This window comes from Sinocyclocheilus grahami, unplaced genomic scaffold, assembly GCF_001515645.1.
Source record: "Sinocyclocheilus grahami isolate Dianchi unplaced genomic scaffold, SAMN03320097.WGS_v1.1 scaffold1115.1, whole genome shotgun sequence".
Taxonomy (NCBI): Eukaryota; Metazoa; Chordata; class Actinopteri; order Cypriniformes; family Cyprinidae; genus Sinocyclocheilus; species Sinocyclocheilus grahami.
In genome coordinates, this window is record NW_015506294.1 from 66,289 (window position 1) to 80,036 (window position 13,748).

A 13,748-nucleotide genomic window follows, 5' to 3' on the forward strand; every position below is an offset into this window, starting at 1 on the left:
TATATATATATATATATATATATATATATATGTATGTATGTATGTGTTTGTTTGTAATATAAAAGAGAGAAAAATGAAAGCATAGAAGAAATGCTTCTGTCACAGAACTACATGCAGATTTAGTGCTGTAATTGCTAAAAAATAATTGTGAATTTTTAATTTTTTGATTAATTTTCTCAGTAGATTTGTTATGTGTATGTACAAAGGAAATCCCTCTGTGCTGCGAAATGTTATTTTTTTGTTAGATGCATTTACCTGTACCTCAGTTAAGCTAGAAATGTGGTTTAACCTTTAATATAATGTGCCATGAGAAGTTTAGTTAGTTATTTAGAGGTTAACAAAATACAATTTGTGTGCCAAAGACCTATTTGCCCTTTGGAAGACCTGCTGTAAGTCAAGTAACTTTGCAAAAGGATTACATAAGATTAGTGCAATAGGTCTTTCAATTTGGATAAGTCTACTTTACTCATGATTACCAAATCAGTGTGTTTTGACCACGGGAGTTTGATACTATTACAGGATCATTCTGTTAGCGGAACATTCCGTATTATATTATTACAAAAGATTTATTTCCCTGAACATGAAATCATATTTAAATGGATAGCATGGCCTTATAACTTTTGATCTGTTATCTGTAACTGCTGTATGTTTGTGTGATTTTTCTGGCACAGGTAAAAGCAAAAAGAGAGAACAATGTAAAAACACACAGATGTATCCTCTGAGCGAAACCCAGTACTGCCCCTGCAACAAGTACAATGCCCAGCCCGTGGGGAACTGGTCCGACTGCATCCTGCCCGAGGGTGGGCGAATAGAGGGCCTTTTGGGTATGAAAGTGCAAGGTGATATCAAGGAGTGTGGCCAGGGTTACCGGTTTCAAGCCATGGTGTGCTATGACCAGGACAACCGCCTCGTGGAGACGTCACGCTGCAACAGTCACGGTGGGTGAAAAAAGTCGAGGTGTATCAATCCTGCGCCACTAGTGTCATTATAAAAAATAATGATTCATTTACTTTCCTATCTACCATTGGTCACGCAAACAGATTGTCCCTCTCGCGTCATTGATTGGGACAGTGTTATACTTTGTCGAGAAGAGTGCTAATGTTTGCACATATTTTTGATTTATTTATTTGTTTGTTTGTTTTTTAATTTTTGACAAAAATATCATCTTGTAAATTTAGGCTATATTTTCTTATGTTCATTCATTTTGCTCAACTTCTTTTTACACAAAATAATAATACAACAAAAGTAGTACTTGTAATATTTTTTTTTATTTATACTAAAAATGTGCAAAATAATCTATTTTTACAAAAATAACAATAAATATGAGTGCAACATTAAACCATATATTTACTTTTTATATACTAATATGGATAGTAGAAAATATGTTTTATAAAGAAAGATTTTATGTATATAAAACAATTAGCTTAAACTGAAATCTTATTATTTAAAATGTAGTCAGTGTATGGAGGATTTTTCAAAATATGCACAGTGAAAGATTATTCTCTAACTGAATATGAAGTATGTTTGTCTTTTTTATCTCATTTTCTTCTTAATTTAATATATCATGTCTTGTTTTCTTAAATGAAAATTGAGTTTTTGCTTACAAAAAGAGAACAAATAATCTTGTCTCCTGAGTAGTTTTGTCTTTTTTTATCTCGTTTTCAAATAAAAAGATCTAAACATTCTTAAGTCTTACTGTTCTTAAATTTACTATGTATCTATTATACTAATTTAATAATCAAGTCTTGTTTTCTGAAAAAAAAGAAAATTGAGTTTTTGCTTACACAACGAGGAAAAAAAAACTTGTTTCCCTTTGAATTAAATGTTAATAAATGTCAATTTTAATCAAGTTTATTTACGTGATGCTCGACTAAAGCATTTATGTCTATCAAAAACATTCCTTATAGTGAGTCCTTCCCAAGTAAAGAAAGCAAAGGGCTTGTCTTAATAGAAAATAAGCTTTCCACAACAGTGTTCGTAATCTAATTTTGGTCCACAACTCTAGCCACTTCCTGCAGCAAGGAGCTCAGAAACGAGCAGTTGACAATCCGTTCCTCTGAGCCCGAGATTAGACTGTGGCAAACTACAGCGTTAGATGAAAGCATGTGGAATCCCGTGGCCAATGCAGGAGCTCTGTGACGTTAAGGCCTCTCTCTTTATGAGTCACAATCCTATAGTATGGATTGTACGCTCTCAGCTGGAGGCCTGCGACTGGCTCAAAGACTCGGCATCCCTAGAGTGAAGATGTGCTGACGGAGGCAGGGTGTTTCTCTCTCTCTGCCTCCTCTCGTTCTCATCCTGCTTCCTCTGAGACATCCCTCACTCCACTCAGACCCCATAGCCCTCATGATTTGAAGCATAGTTGCCATTTTGTGAGGCTGTCAGACTGACATGTTGCCCAAGGCAATTTGTAGGGGGGGGTTGAATGTCTTTAATCCAACTGTGAGAAGTTTCTGTGATAGGGATTTTGGTTCAAAAGTATATACAGATATCCTTTTTTTAAAGGAGTATATTCATGACTGTATAAGAATCATCATGTGTTATTTTGTTAGTTTTGATTGAGTTGTTTAACAATAGTAAGGTGTTTAATAAAATATGAACAATATTTTATTTGTTAATAATTTAACTTTATTAATTTACTATACTACTATAATTGTGTTAAGATAATTTCATTTAAATTAGATTTACATTTAATTTAAATTATTATTATTATTATTTTTTCTTAATTTGAATTTAAAAATGACATTTTCTTACATTTAGAATTACAAATGATCTAGAATTAAGATTTTTTTCCCCACCACTGGTGCAATTAATGTGGAGGGCCATGTTTGACACAGAATGAAAAATAAAAATAATTTTGACTTTTTATTTAACAATTCCAACTTTATCACTATTATTAGTTTATCTCACAATTTAGAGTTTCTCAGAATTGTAAGTTAATTACATCATTTTGACTTTTGAATTTATTTCTCACAATTGTGTGTTTATATCACACAATTTAGAGTTAACATCTCGCAATTGTTCTTGAAAATCTGAGTTAGCAATTTGCATTATTCAATTTTAGTAAACACACAATTCTGACTTTTATTCTCAGAATTCTAAGATACAGTATAACCTAAAAATTGTGAGAAATAAAAGCAGAATTGTGAGATCAAATACTGCAATTTTCATTTCATTTCATGGCACAATTCAAGAAGTGAATTGTGCTAATTTTTAACATTGATTGCTAATTTTTGTGATGTCTATTAAACTGTTTACCACAATAATGTATTTAAATAGTCTTTGAACACTTTGAGCAAATACTTAATATAATGTAATGAAGTGAAGTGACATGTGGCCAAGTATGGTGACCCATACTCGGAATTAGTGCTCTGCATTTATCCCATCCTAAGTGCACACACACAGCAGTGAACACACACACCGTGAACACACACCCGGAGCACAAGCCATTTTTTGTTGTGGCGCCCGGGGAGCAGTTGGGGGTTCGGTGCCTTGCTCAAGGCCACTTCAGTCGTGGTATTGAAGGTGGGAGAGAGCGCTGTACATTCACTCCCCCCACCTACAATCCCTGCCGGTACGAGACTTTTTCAACAGCAACCTTCCATAATGTTTGCTCAGCTTTTCATTTTTTAATTTTTTTTATCTGATATTGCTGTGCTTGTAGGTTTGAAGGAGCAACATATTATGAAGCACTTAACATGGAATTCTTAAAACCTGCTGTTTGAATAATCCTCTGAAATGTTCAGGACTTGAGTTGTCTCATGCAGCTTTCCCATTCCAGAAAAATACTATGACCTTTGCAAGTTGTGATGTAAAATGAAACTTCAGCAGACCATATCAGTTCAAATGCCACAACCTTGACCTTTACGCTGCTTTAACATAGACACTCGATGCTGTTTCATCTGTCACAATTTATTTGACTAACTCCAGTAACCAGCATCATAACTGTATCATGTTGGTTTGACTTACTCTAATAGAAACACTAAGTTTCATTCATCTCACTTTTATCTCTTGTAGGTTACATAGAGGAAGCGTGTATCATCCCGTGTCCATCTGACTGTAAGCTCAGCGAGTGGTCAAACTGGTCCCGTTGCAGTAAGTCCTGTGGCAGTGGAGTCAAAGTACGGTCCAAGTGGCTTCGGGAGAAACCTTATAACGGTGGCAGGCCCTGCCCCAAACTGGACCATGTCAATCAGGTATACAGGGAGCCTGTTATATTTTTTTAATGAATATGTGCCTGTCTTATTTTTTTAATGATTAATTACTGGGCTGCTGTACATTTTTGGATCAAAGGACTAAATGGAATAACATGTTTTTTAAATGCACATCAGTGTGGTTTATGTTCACATATTCATGGGATATTGTTTGTATATTGTAACTTTAGAGCATTACATATTGCTAGGCTAAAATTATGTGAATTTACACAGCTTCAAACGATCTTCTGAGGTTTTGGAAGTGACTAATAAATGGCATGTAACAACTTCTCTGTTTTCTGCATTTCTCCCTTTCATCTTCTCTCTCTCTCTCTCTCTCTCTCTCATCATGGCGGGAATTCTGCAACAGGCTCAGGTAAAAATCTCAGGTTTTAAATGATTGATGGTGGTGCATATGTGATTAACCAATTATTTTTGAATGATAATTTTTTATGCTAATTAATAATTTTTTTAATCAATTATTAATTCAAGTTCTTGATGAATATACTGTATGACTTTAAGGTCCAAGGACATAGGAATGATCTTAAAAGTGACAGGGCACATTATAAACCCGATTGGCTTGGCTCATAAATATTATGTAGGTGAAATAATTGAAAGGAAAATGGCCTTTACCTTTGAATGCAACTTTTTCTTGTTTACTGAGATGCTTTTAATTAACATCAGTAAGTAACATAAATTAGTTCATTTTAGATCATTAATTCATATTAGTTAATATATTACCTAAATTAAAATAATAATAATAATAATAAAATGAAAGAAGTTTCTTATGCTCACCAAGGCTGCAACATTTAATGTATTAATATATATTAAAATGCCATTTATTCCTGTGATGGCGAAGCTGAATTTTCAGCATCATTACTCCAGTCTTCAGTGTCACATGATCCTTCAGAAATCATTGTAATATACAGATTTAGTGCAAATGATTTTGGTGAAACATTTATTATTATTCTCAAAGTTGCTTAATATTTTTGTTTAAACAGTGAATTAATAAATGCTGTAAATGAATGTTAGTTCACTTTTAGTTCATGATAACTAAAGAACAAACAAATGTTAACTGAATAAAACCTTACAGTGAAGTGTTACCACTAAAGCTTTTAAAATATGATCATTCTCCAAAAAGCTGGCGACCAAGCTGAAACCTCTGTGGTGTTTCTCAGGTGTATGAAGTGGTACCATGTCTGAGCGACTGCAGTCAGTATGTCTGGGTGGCTGAGCCGTGGAGTGTCTGGAAGGTCAGTAATGTTGATCTGAAGGAGAACTGCGGGGAAGGTGTACAGACGAGGAAAGTCAGGTATGACTGTCTCAAACAACAACATTAACAAAGCTTTTTAGAAAGTGCATGATAATCCTAATAGATGCTTCTTTTCATGAAGGTGCATGCAGAACACTGTTGATGGACCTTCAGAACCAGTAGAAGACTATCTCTGTGATCCAGAGGAGATGCCGCTTGGAGCCAGAGAGAGCAAGTTGCCCTGTCCTGGGGACTGCGTTTTGACTGACTGGGGCCCTTGGAGTCGATGCCCATTGGTGAGAGGAAACATTGATCAGGAACACATCTAATGTTCAGTAGAGCACACAATCTTATTTGCCCCTACAGTGTTGTGATGGATAATCGGCTCTACCATAACTGCATGGTGTGTCTGACGCAACACTTCTCGGTGCAAATGTCCCCTGAAAGCCCAGCCTTTATATGATAAGTTTAAATGCACGCAGATTAGCCAGGCTGGTACCTCTTCCTTTTTTTTCCATCTCCTGTTTGAGACACCGCATGTTCTTTAGAGCTGCTCAACACCAATCGAGCATTTTAGGTCAGCCGTGCACCAGCGGTCAGTAAATACAAAGCGAAATAAGAAAACCGAGGATGGGGTTGGCCGCTCAGAGCGAGTTGCGAGTTCACACATGAAATCGCTTGCTGTGGCATAAGTGTGTGTATAGGCATTATTGAGGAATCTCTCAGGGGGAGGGTTACTTACGTCTGTCTCAGTGTGATTCCCAGGCACGCTGCCACCAAACTGCAAGGGTAGCTAATTGCCATGGATACTGAGAGTAGCCCTGCGGTGAAAATGCGGGAAGGCTTAAAACATCTTACACATGACATCAGAGAGGAATTTATTTCCCTCCGAAAGAGCTGCCAACGTCTGAAATAACAAGGAAAATGTGAAAGCGAAATTAATCCGCTGCACATATGCTGAATATTTCAAGATGTCCTCTCTTTTTCCATTTGATTGTTCTTTTGTTGTTCATTGATCATCGTTTATTCATTGAAAGCTTTGTTTTTTTGAAGCCATGCAATGTGAATAGTACAAGGCAGAGGACCGCCAGCCCTAGACGTCAGCCTGGGAAAGAGAAACAGTGTCCTTCAACTACAGAGAAAGAAACGTGCACCCTGAACACCAACTGCTTCCATTACTCCTATAATATTACAGGTAAATATTGACTGAATCTTAACTAGAACATGCTGGCTGCCAGATACATGCGAAGACTAAGAAATCCCTGAGATCTGATTTGACAAATGTGGCTATTCATCTGTCATCTGGCCTCTCAACCTTCATTTCCATCCATGTTCATTTTAATAGTTTAAGAGTCAGTTTGGAAGCTCGTGACTTTTGCTAATACTGATTATAAACAAATTTCAACTTGATAACAGCATTAATTGTCTATTTTGTATATTGTGTTTTTACTATTTTACACATTGTCTATTTTGTATATTTTAGCTCAAACAATAGATTTTGCATGATGGTTGAATCCTAGGGAATGCATGAAAAAATGCACAGTATATCCTGAATGCAATGCAATAAAATATACAAATATAAATAAAACATTTTAGATTATTTTTCCCCTCTAAGAATAATTTTGTTTTTACTATTTCACACATGGAACAAATGTAATGTGAAATAGTATTTTAGTATTAAGTGTTATTTTAGTATTATGTTTTTAGTAATATACTATTAGTATTTATTAGCTTTTATTTTTATATTTTCATTTTAATAATAATAATTATTATTATTATTTATTTCAGTCATTTTTTTTTTTTTTACACTGAAGACTGGAGTAAAGGCTGCTGAGAATTCAGCTTTGCCATCACAGGAATAAATTACATTTTATAATATATTAAAACAGAAACTACTTTTTTTAAACTGTAAAAATAGTTGACACTATTACAGTGTTTACTTCATGCAGCCTTCTTACTGACTTACTGATCTTATTGACCCCAAAACCTATCCACGAAGAAAGCTGAATATGGGATCATACACAGAGAGAAACCCACTTTATCTTAACACTACTTAAGAAATGAGTGGTCATTATTTTTAGGTTTAGCAGTGGTATTTTACTGATAGGTTTTTAGAAGGAAAATACATAAATACCTTTAAGTACTTGCTTTGTATTCACTTTAGTAACACACATTTTGAAGTTTTATAAAGGTTTTGTTATTTAGTTCTTTGTGTTACAACCTGCCATGCAAAATAATTGTTCTTGTGAGAGGAGGAGTTTTATTTGCAAGCATCCCCTGGGCGCCACTCTTAAACAGCAGGATGCATTCTGCCCGAAAGAACCTACACTCCATTTCTCTCCATCCCTCTCCTCGGCCCTGCAGAATCGATTTAAGAAAATCAAGAGGGGGAGAGATGAATATTCAGAGTGGTTTCAGGGCCTGGAATTAGGCTTGAAAAATGCCTGGCAGATTAAGTTATTCACAGATGGGTGGAACATTACTACACAGAAAAGAAGACTTTCAGGTCACATATCGTTTTTTGGCTTTCCATTGGAGGGGGATTGAGTTACCTGAAATTAGTGCGTGTGTGTGTAACATGAGATGATTCACTTACTGTAAAAGCCTTTATTTCATTGGAGGAGTCACTTTGCTTGATGCATCATCTTTAGCAAGCATGAGAAAAACTAGGGAGTTGTGCTTCCAGTATGTGAGTGAATTTAAAATAGCATTTGTCATGTCTTATAGAAAATGTTATTTTGTGACCACAGCGAACCTCAAATACTAAGGGTTTTAAAATTTTAACAACATTACAATGCAGCAACATGAAACATCTGTTTTTCTTTCAATGTTTTTTTGTAGGGAAGCTCTGGAGAAGGAGAACTGTGATCCAGGCCTCTCAGGGAGATGGACGGCCATGTTCCTCACAGCTGGAGCAGTGGAAGCCCTGTCCTGTTAAACCCTGCTACAGCTGGAGGTACAGCGCCTGGTCTCCATGCAAATCTGAGGTGAGTTTGCTGATCAATCACTCAGATTTCTTTATTCATTTTGGACAATAAGCTGAATTATATATTTTAAGCTGTACTTCATGGATGCTGTTCTTTAAAAAAAAGTAATATCTGTGTAAATATGAAGTGTATGAAGAATTTGTGGGTATAATATGTCACAGTTTAGTTTATTTTGCTATCCTCACTTACATAAATTAACTATACTGTAGTGTTCTGCACCCACTAGTAAAACAATATGAAAAATTATATCTGGTGTCTGAATAATTTTTGGTTTGGCAGTATATGTACAAGTAAATATATTAATTGTAACAGCTACCCATCTCACTCATACAATACATTGTCCTACAATATCTGTGCAATGTATGAATATGTGCGTACATATATAGTCCTATTTTCCCAACATACTGAATTTATTAATATTTGTCAGTAAATAAATGAAATAAATGCACAATGAACTCACATTATTTATTTGAAAAAGCATCTTAGTAAAGGTGCTGGCACATTTACCGCTGCTTGACGAGGGTGAAATCCAGTCATTTCAATAGGAATCAGTGCGATCGGGAGTTTTGCATGAGGGTGAAAAAGTTCCCCACAATCCACCACATTGACCAACAAAAAAAACTGCTTGTGACCTGAGCTTCATGTATCAACAATGAACAATGGACTTGTTGTGAAATGTTGCTGAAATTTGACTAATGTGACCGCACCTTAATGCGTAAAAAAGTAACCTGATTGCATAAAACCTATGTAATGCAATGAACGTTTCCGATATAAACATCTTAAGCAGGTTTCATCTTACTTGAGGCACACTTTGCTATAGTAAACCACCATCACTTCATTTCATTTCATCTGCAGCAGTGTTTAGGTATATTTAGAATACTCCCCAATCTTCTCCTGCTTTGGCCTTTCCGCAGCGTTTGTGCCGTCGTCTTCCTCCTGTCATCAGTCTGGTTTTCAGGACCCAACAGGCGGTTTAATTAAAGACAACAGACAGAAGACACAGCCTCTCTCTTCTCTCCTTTCTTCCCGTCTCTGTCTTTCTCCTTCCCCCCTCGTACCTCATGCCCCCGTCACAGTGCAGGCTGTGAGAGAATATTGACTCTGGCCTTTGTTCTCGGCTGCCTGTCTCTAAAGTGTCTTCTGACAGCCCTCAGCAGTCTCCAGCAGCATTGCTTCACTTGTGCCTCATCTTTTTAGAGATTTTCAGCAGCTATGAAAAAAATAATGCCGGTAGCTGACAGTGCGGAACACGAGGACGGAGAAACAATGCTGGGATTTCTTCCTGCCTCATTTTGTATCACCATGAGAAGTTTTGCTCTGTCAAGGTCTAGAGCTCCAAAGACGCTGTGTAGAGTTCATCCTCAATCTCCACTAGGAGTACAAAAAGTGTATTTATTTATTTTAATTTTTTTACCACAGCTGGTGTCCAATTGTAGTCATTCATGTCAAAACTCCCTGTTTCCTTAGGGTGCACGGTGTGGAGAGGGCCTGCGCTTCAGGAACGTGTCCTGCTTTGTGTCTGATGGCTCGGGGAAGAATCCAGGCAGTATGGTGGAGGAGGAACTGTGTGGAGACCTGGAGCAGACAGTGGATGGGGACAAACAGATCATCCTGCAGGAGTCCTGCACGGTGCCCTGCCCAGGTAACAACTGTGACGACATGCTGTTGTAAATCCACTACACTGATGTAAATCTTGGGTTCAGCAACTGTCAAAGATATTGTAATAACGTGAGACATTAATCACATGGTTAATTACATGAATATTTGTTATAATATACACTACTATTCAAAAGTTTAGGATCAGTAAATGTAAATTTTAAGTGTATTTATTTTTTTTTATTAAAAAAAATATATATATATTTTTAATTGATCAGAAGTAACATTAAAGACATTTATAATGTCACAAAAGATTTCTTTTTCAAATAAATGATGTTCTTTTGAACTTTATATTCTTTAAAGAATATCATATTAAACAGCACAATAGTTTTCAACATTGATAATAATAAGAAATGTTTCTTGAGCAGCAAATCAGCATATTAGAATGATTTCTGAAGGATCATGTGACACTGAAGACTGAAGAGTAATGATGCTGAAAATTCAGCTTTGCCATCACAAGAAATAAATTATATTTTTAAATATATTAAAACAGAAAACAATTCAATTGTAATATTATTTCTGTTTTTACTGTATTTTTGAGCAAATGAATGCAGCCTTGGTGAATATAACAAACTTCTTTCAAAAACAGTAAAAAAAAAACGTTTTAATGGTAATGTATGTTATTTAGTAAAGTAAATAGTAAATATATAAATATTGTTTTTATTTTATTTATTGTAATGACAATATAAAAGCCAATTATGTAGTTTAGCAAAAACATATCATGCTTTCTCCCTCCTCCTTCAAAAAAAAAAAATCAAGCAGTATAAATTGGCCTTTATACTTTGAAAAATCACAATCTTGTGTTCCTCTCTCTAGCAGTTAGCTCACTTTTAAATTGGTCAGACCTACTCTGGCACATTTACAAGGCATCTTTTATGAGACACTCTGTGAAATATTCACTGGGATATCACAGCTATGACTCAACGCCCTCATATATCTTGCTGTATTACCTCATACAAGCTGGAGAATTAAACTTCATGGCTTGTTGTCCATTATAGTACTGTAATTTCACAGGAAATGGATGGAAACAAAAAAAAAAAAATATATATATATATATATATTTTTTTATTTTTTTTATTTTTCAGACAGGCTTTTGAAAGCTTTTTATTTCAGCAAGTGAGTGACAGATAGTAAGACAACATTTTGACATGTCCATTGTGGCAGTAGTAGAGAGTCGTGATTGAGGATTTATTAGGGGACAGTGACAGTAACAACACACCCGCACATGTCAGTGCAGATTTGTGTTGTGGTAGTGTGAGTTACATGATGCTTTGCCCACAGTGTAGTTGTGACTTTTTTTTTTAAAGTTGCACAGTTCTTCACTTGCTCTGACCTTTGACCCCATCATTCATTCTTTATTGTTGAAGCGTAGCTCCCTGGCACACATCCCGTCTCGCCCCGTTCTATAAACCTCCATCTGGGACCTACCGCTGTGCTCCCTCTGTCTTCCCTATTTTTTCCTGTTCCGATCTCTTTTTTCACACAAATGTTTCTTAAATGACGATGATGCACCCTTTGTGCATTTGAATATTCATCCCAGTGTTGTGTAACTTCATCAGCTATTCACACACAGACTCGAGTGTACTCTGTGAACTCAGGTGTCACATCTGTCTCTGGCGTTCCGCTGCGCACGTGCTCTGATAATCACCATCATAGGATTAGGGCTTTATGGAATGACAACTTTATGAATAATTAATACTCTGGGAAATATTCACAAATCAGGACTGCTATTACAACGGGACAGACTGACCTACTTCTGTTGAAAAAACACCCTGAGATCACAAAAAAAAAAAGTCTTAATATCCCTGACAAAGAAAAAGAAAGTCTGCAAGTGGAATTTGTTATTGTTAGACCCTGTAGGTTGACAATGCAAAAACTTTTTTAATTCTTTAGGGTTTTAGATTAAATCTATTAATGAATCACTAGGCCCACACAGACTATGTGCCTGGAGCTCCTCATAAATCCCCAAGGACTTCTGCAGAGTTGAAACTTTGTCACTTGCAAAGTTTATTTGTTTATTAAACATTTTGGTGAATTTAATTATGCCTTCAGCTACCAGTAACACTGTAGAACTCTCAGCACCATTTTATATCATTTTTCAGCAAAATTCACATTTATAGCTGTGACGTATTTTACATCTATAATTAGAATAAAAAAAGTTTACATTTAAATTTTGCGATTAGCAGAATGACAAAAAGTAAGTAAATACATAACATTTTCAAACTACCTTTGCAAATGCCAATATCAATTACCCATGAGTTTTCTGACAGAGGTGTTTATGTATTTGTCAGGTGAGTGTTACCTTACAGAATGGGCTGTGTGGAGCCTGTGTCAGCTGAGCTGTATCAGCGGGGACGATCTGGGATTTGGTTCGGTGCAGGTGCGTTCTCGTGCCGTTCTAGCCCAGGAACCTGAGAACCTTCTTCAGTGTCCAGAACAGGAATGGGAAGCCAGACCATGTACAGGTGAGCCAAAAATCTATGCGTTTATGGAAGACAATACAGTTTCACTGTAAAAATGAGTTTACAAAATTGTAAAAAAAACAAACATTATTATAGTTTTCATTATGTATTTATTTTTTTGAATGTATCACTGTTAATACTGTTTTATGTGTTTAAGAGGGCCAGTGTTATGAGTACAAATGGATGATCGGTCCATGGAAAGGCTCGTCTCGACAAGTCTGGTGCCAGCGCTCTGATGGATTGAATGTCACAGGTGTGTTTGAAATTAAATTATATTAAAAGAAATAAAATAAAATAGAATCAAATAAAATATTTTGAATTAATACATAAGGGCCCGGTTTCAAAGACAGGGCTTAGCCTAAGCCAGGGTTAGACCTTAGTTCAATTTGGACATTTAAGTAGAAAAAAACATTGCTGGTGTGCATCTTGAGACAAAACAGTGGCAGTGACATATTTTAAGACATGTCAGTGCAAGTTACTTTCAGTTAAAACCGCTCAAACATGCATTTTAGTCCAGGACTAGCTTAAGCCTTGTCTGTGAAACCAGGGGAAGAAGTTTTATGAATTAATATTTGGATTTAATTTTTATACTGTATATAGGAGGGCAGAAAATAATGGTGCATCCCCAGGTGGACAAATTGTAGAAGCAGAGATAAGCCACTCTGTATCTGTTTTTGATATTCAGAGAAAAAAAATGAAACCATCACTATGACAGAAGCGTCAATATTCTCTCCTCAGAGAGTGTTTGATGACAGACTGTGGTTTGAGATAAAGTTGACGTCCTATGCTGTCATTTCCTGTCAGGAAAGGCTGAAGTGTTCGCTGTCTCCTCTTATACATTTGTATATACTTTATGGAAATAAGCTTTTAATCCATGACAATGTGTCACCCACATTTAATCCCATTCACCATTATTCCAGCTGTCCTCCCATGTTAATGTGTATGTGTGTGTGTACTTCTGCGTCTCTCCTTGTTTTGGTGCAGGCGTGGAAATGCACGGGAACAGAAGTATGCCCCTCACACTCTGCTGTGGAACATCATAAATGCATTGCAATATGAGATTTAATTGAGTTTTGTATGCCATATTAATGCGACTTGGAATCAATCCCTGTGATTTTCAAATGTTTATTTGTCCTCTATGTCAAACTGTCCAAACTGACCTCGTTCCAGATGGCACACACGAGTCTGGTCACTTGTG

At 36.0% G+C, this 13,748-nt stretch overlaps 1 protein-coding gene across 1 annotated transcript in view; it reads left to right on the forward strand.

Annotated features, from left to right (window-relative positions):
• LOC107566934 (thrombospondin type-1 domain-containing protein 7A-like) overlaps positions 1–13,748 on the forward strand; it is an 83,930-nt gene that overhangs the window by 53,273 nt on the left and 16,909 nt on the right. The window contains exons 14-23 of the mRNA XM_016252511.1: positions 672–938; positions 4,018–4,196; positions 4,564–4,569; positions 5,372–5,505; positions 5,588–5,741; positions 6,499–6,640; positions 8,287–8,432; positions 9,900–10,074; positions 12,380–12,553; positions 12,708–12,803. Coding sequence (XP_016107997.1) covers positions 672–938; positions 4,018–4,196; positions 4,564–4,569; positions 5,372–5,505; positions 5,588–5,741; positions 6,499–6,640; positions 8,287–8,432; positions 9,900–10,074; positions 12,380–12,553; positions 12,708–12,803 — 1,473 coding nt within the window. The remainder of the gene's footprint in view (positions 1–671; positions 939–4,017; positions 4,197–4,563; positions 4,570–5,371; positions 5,506–5,587; positions 5,742–6,498; positions 6,641–8,286; positions 8,433–9,899; positions 10,075–12,379; positions 12,554–12,707; positions 12,804–13,748) is intronic.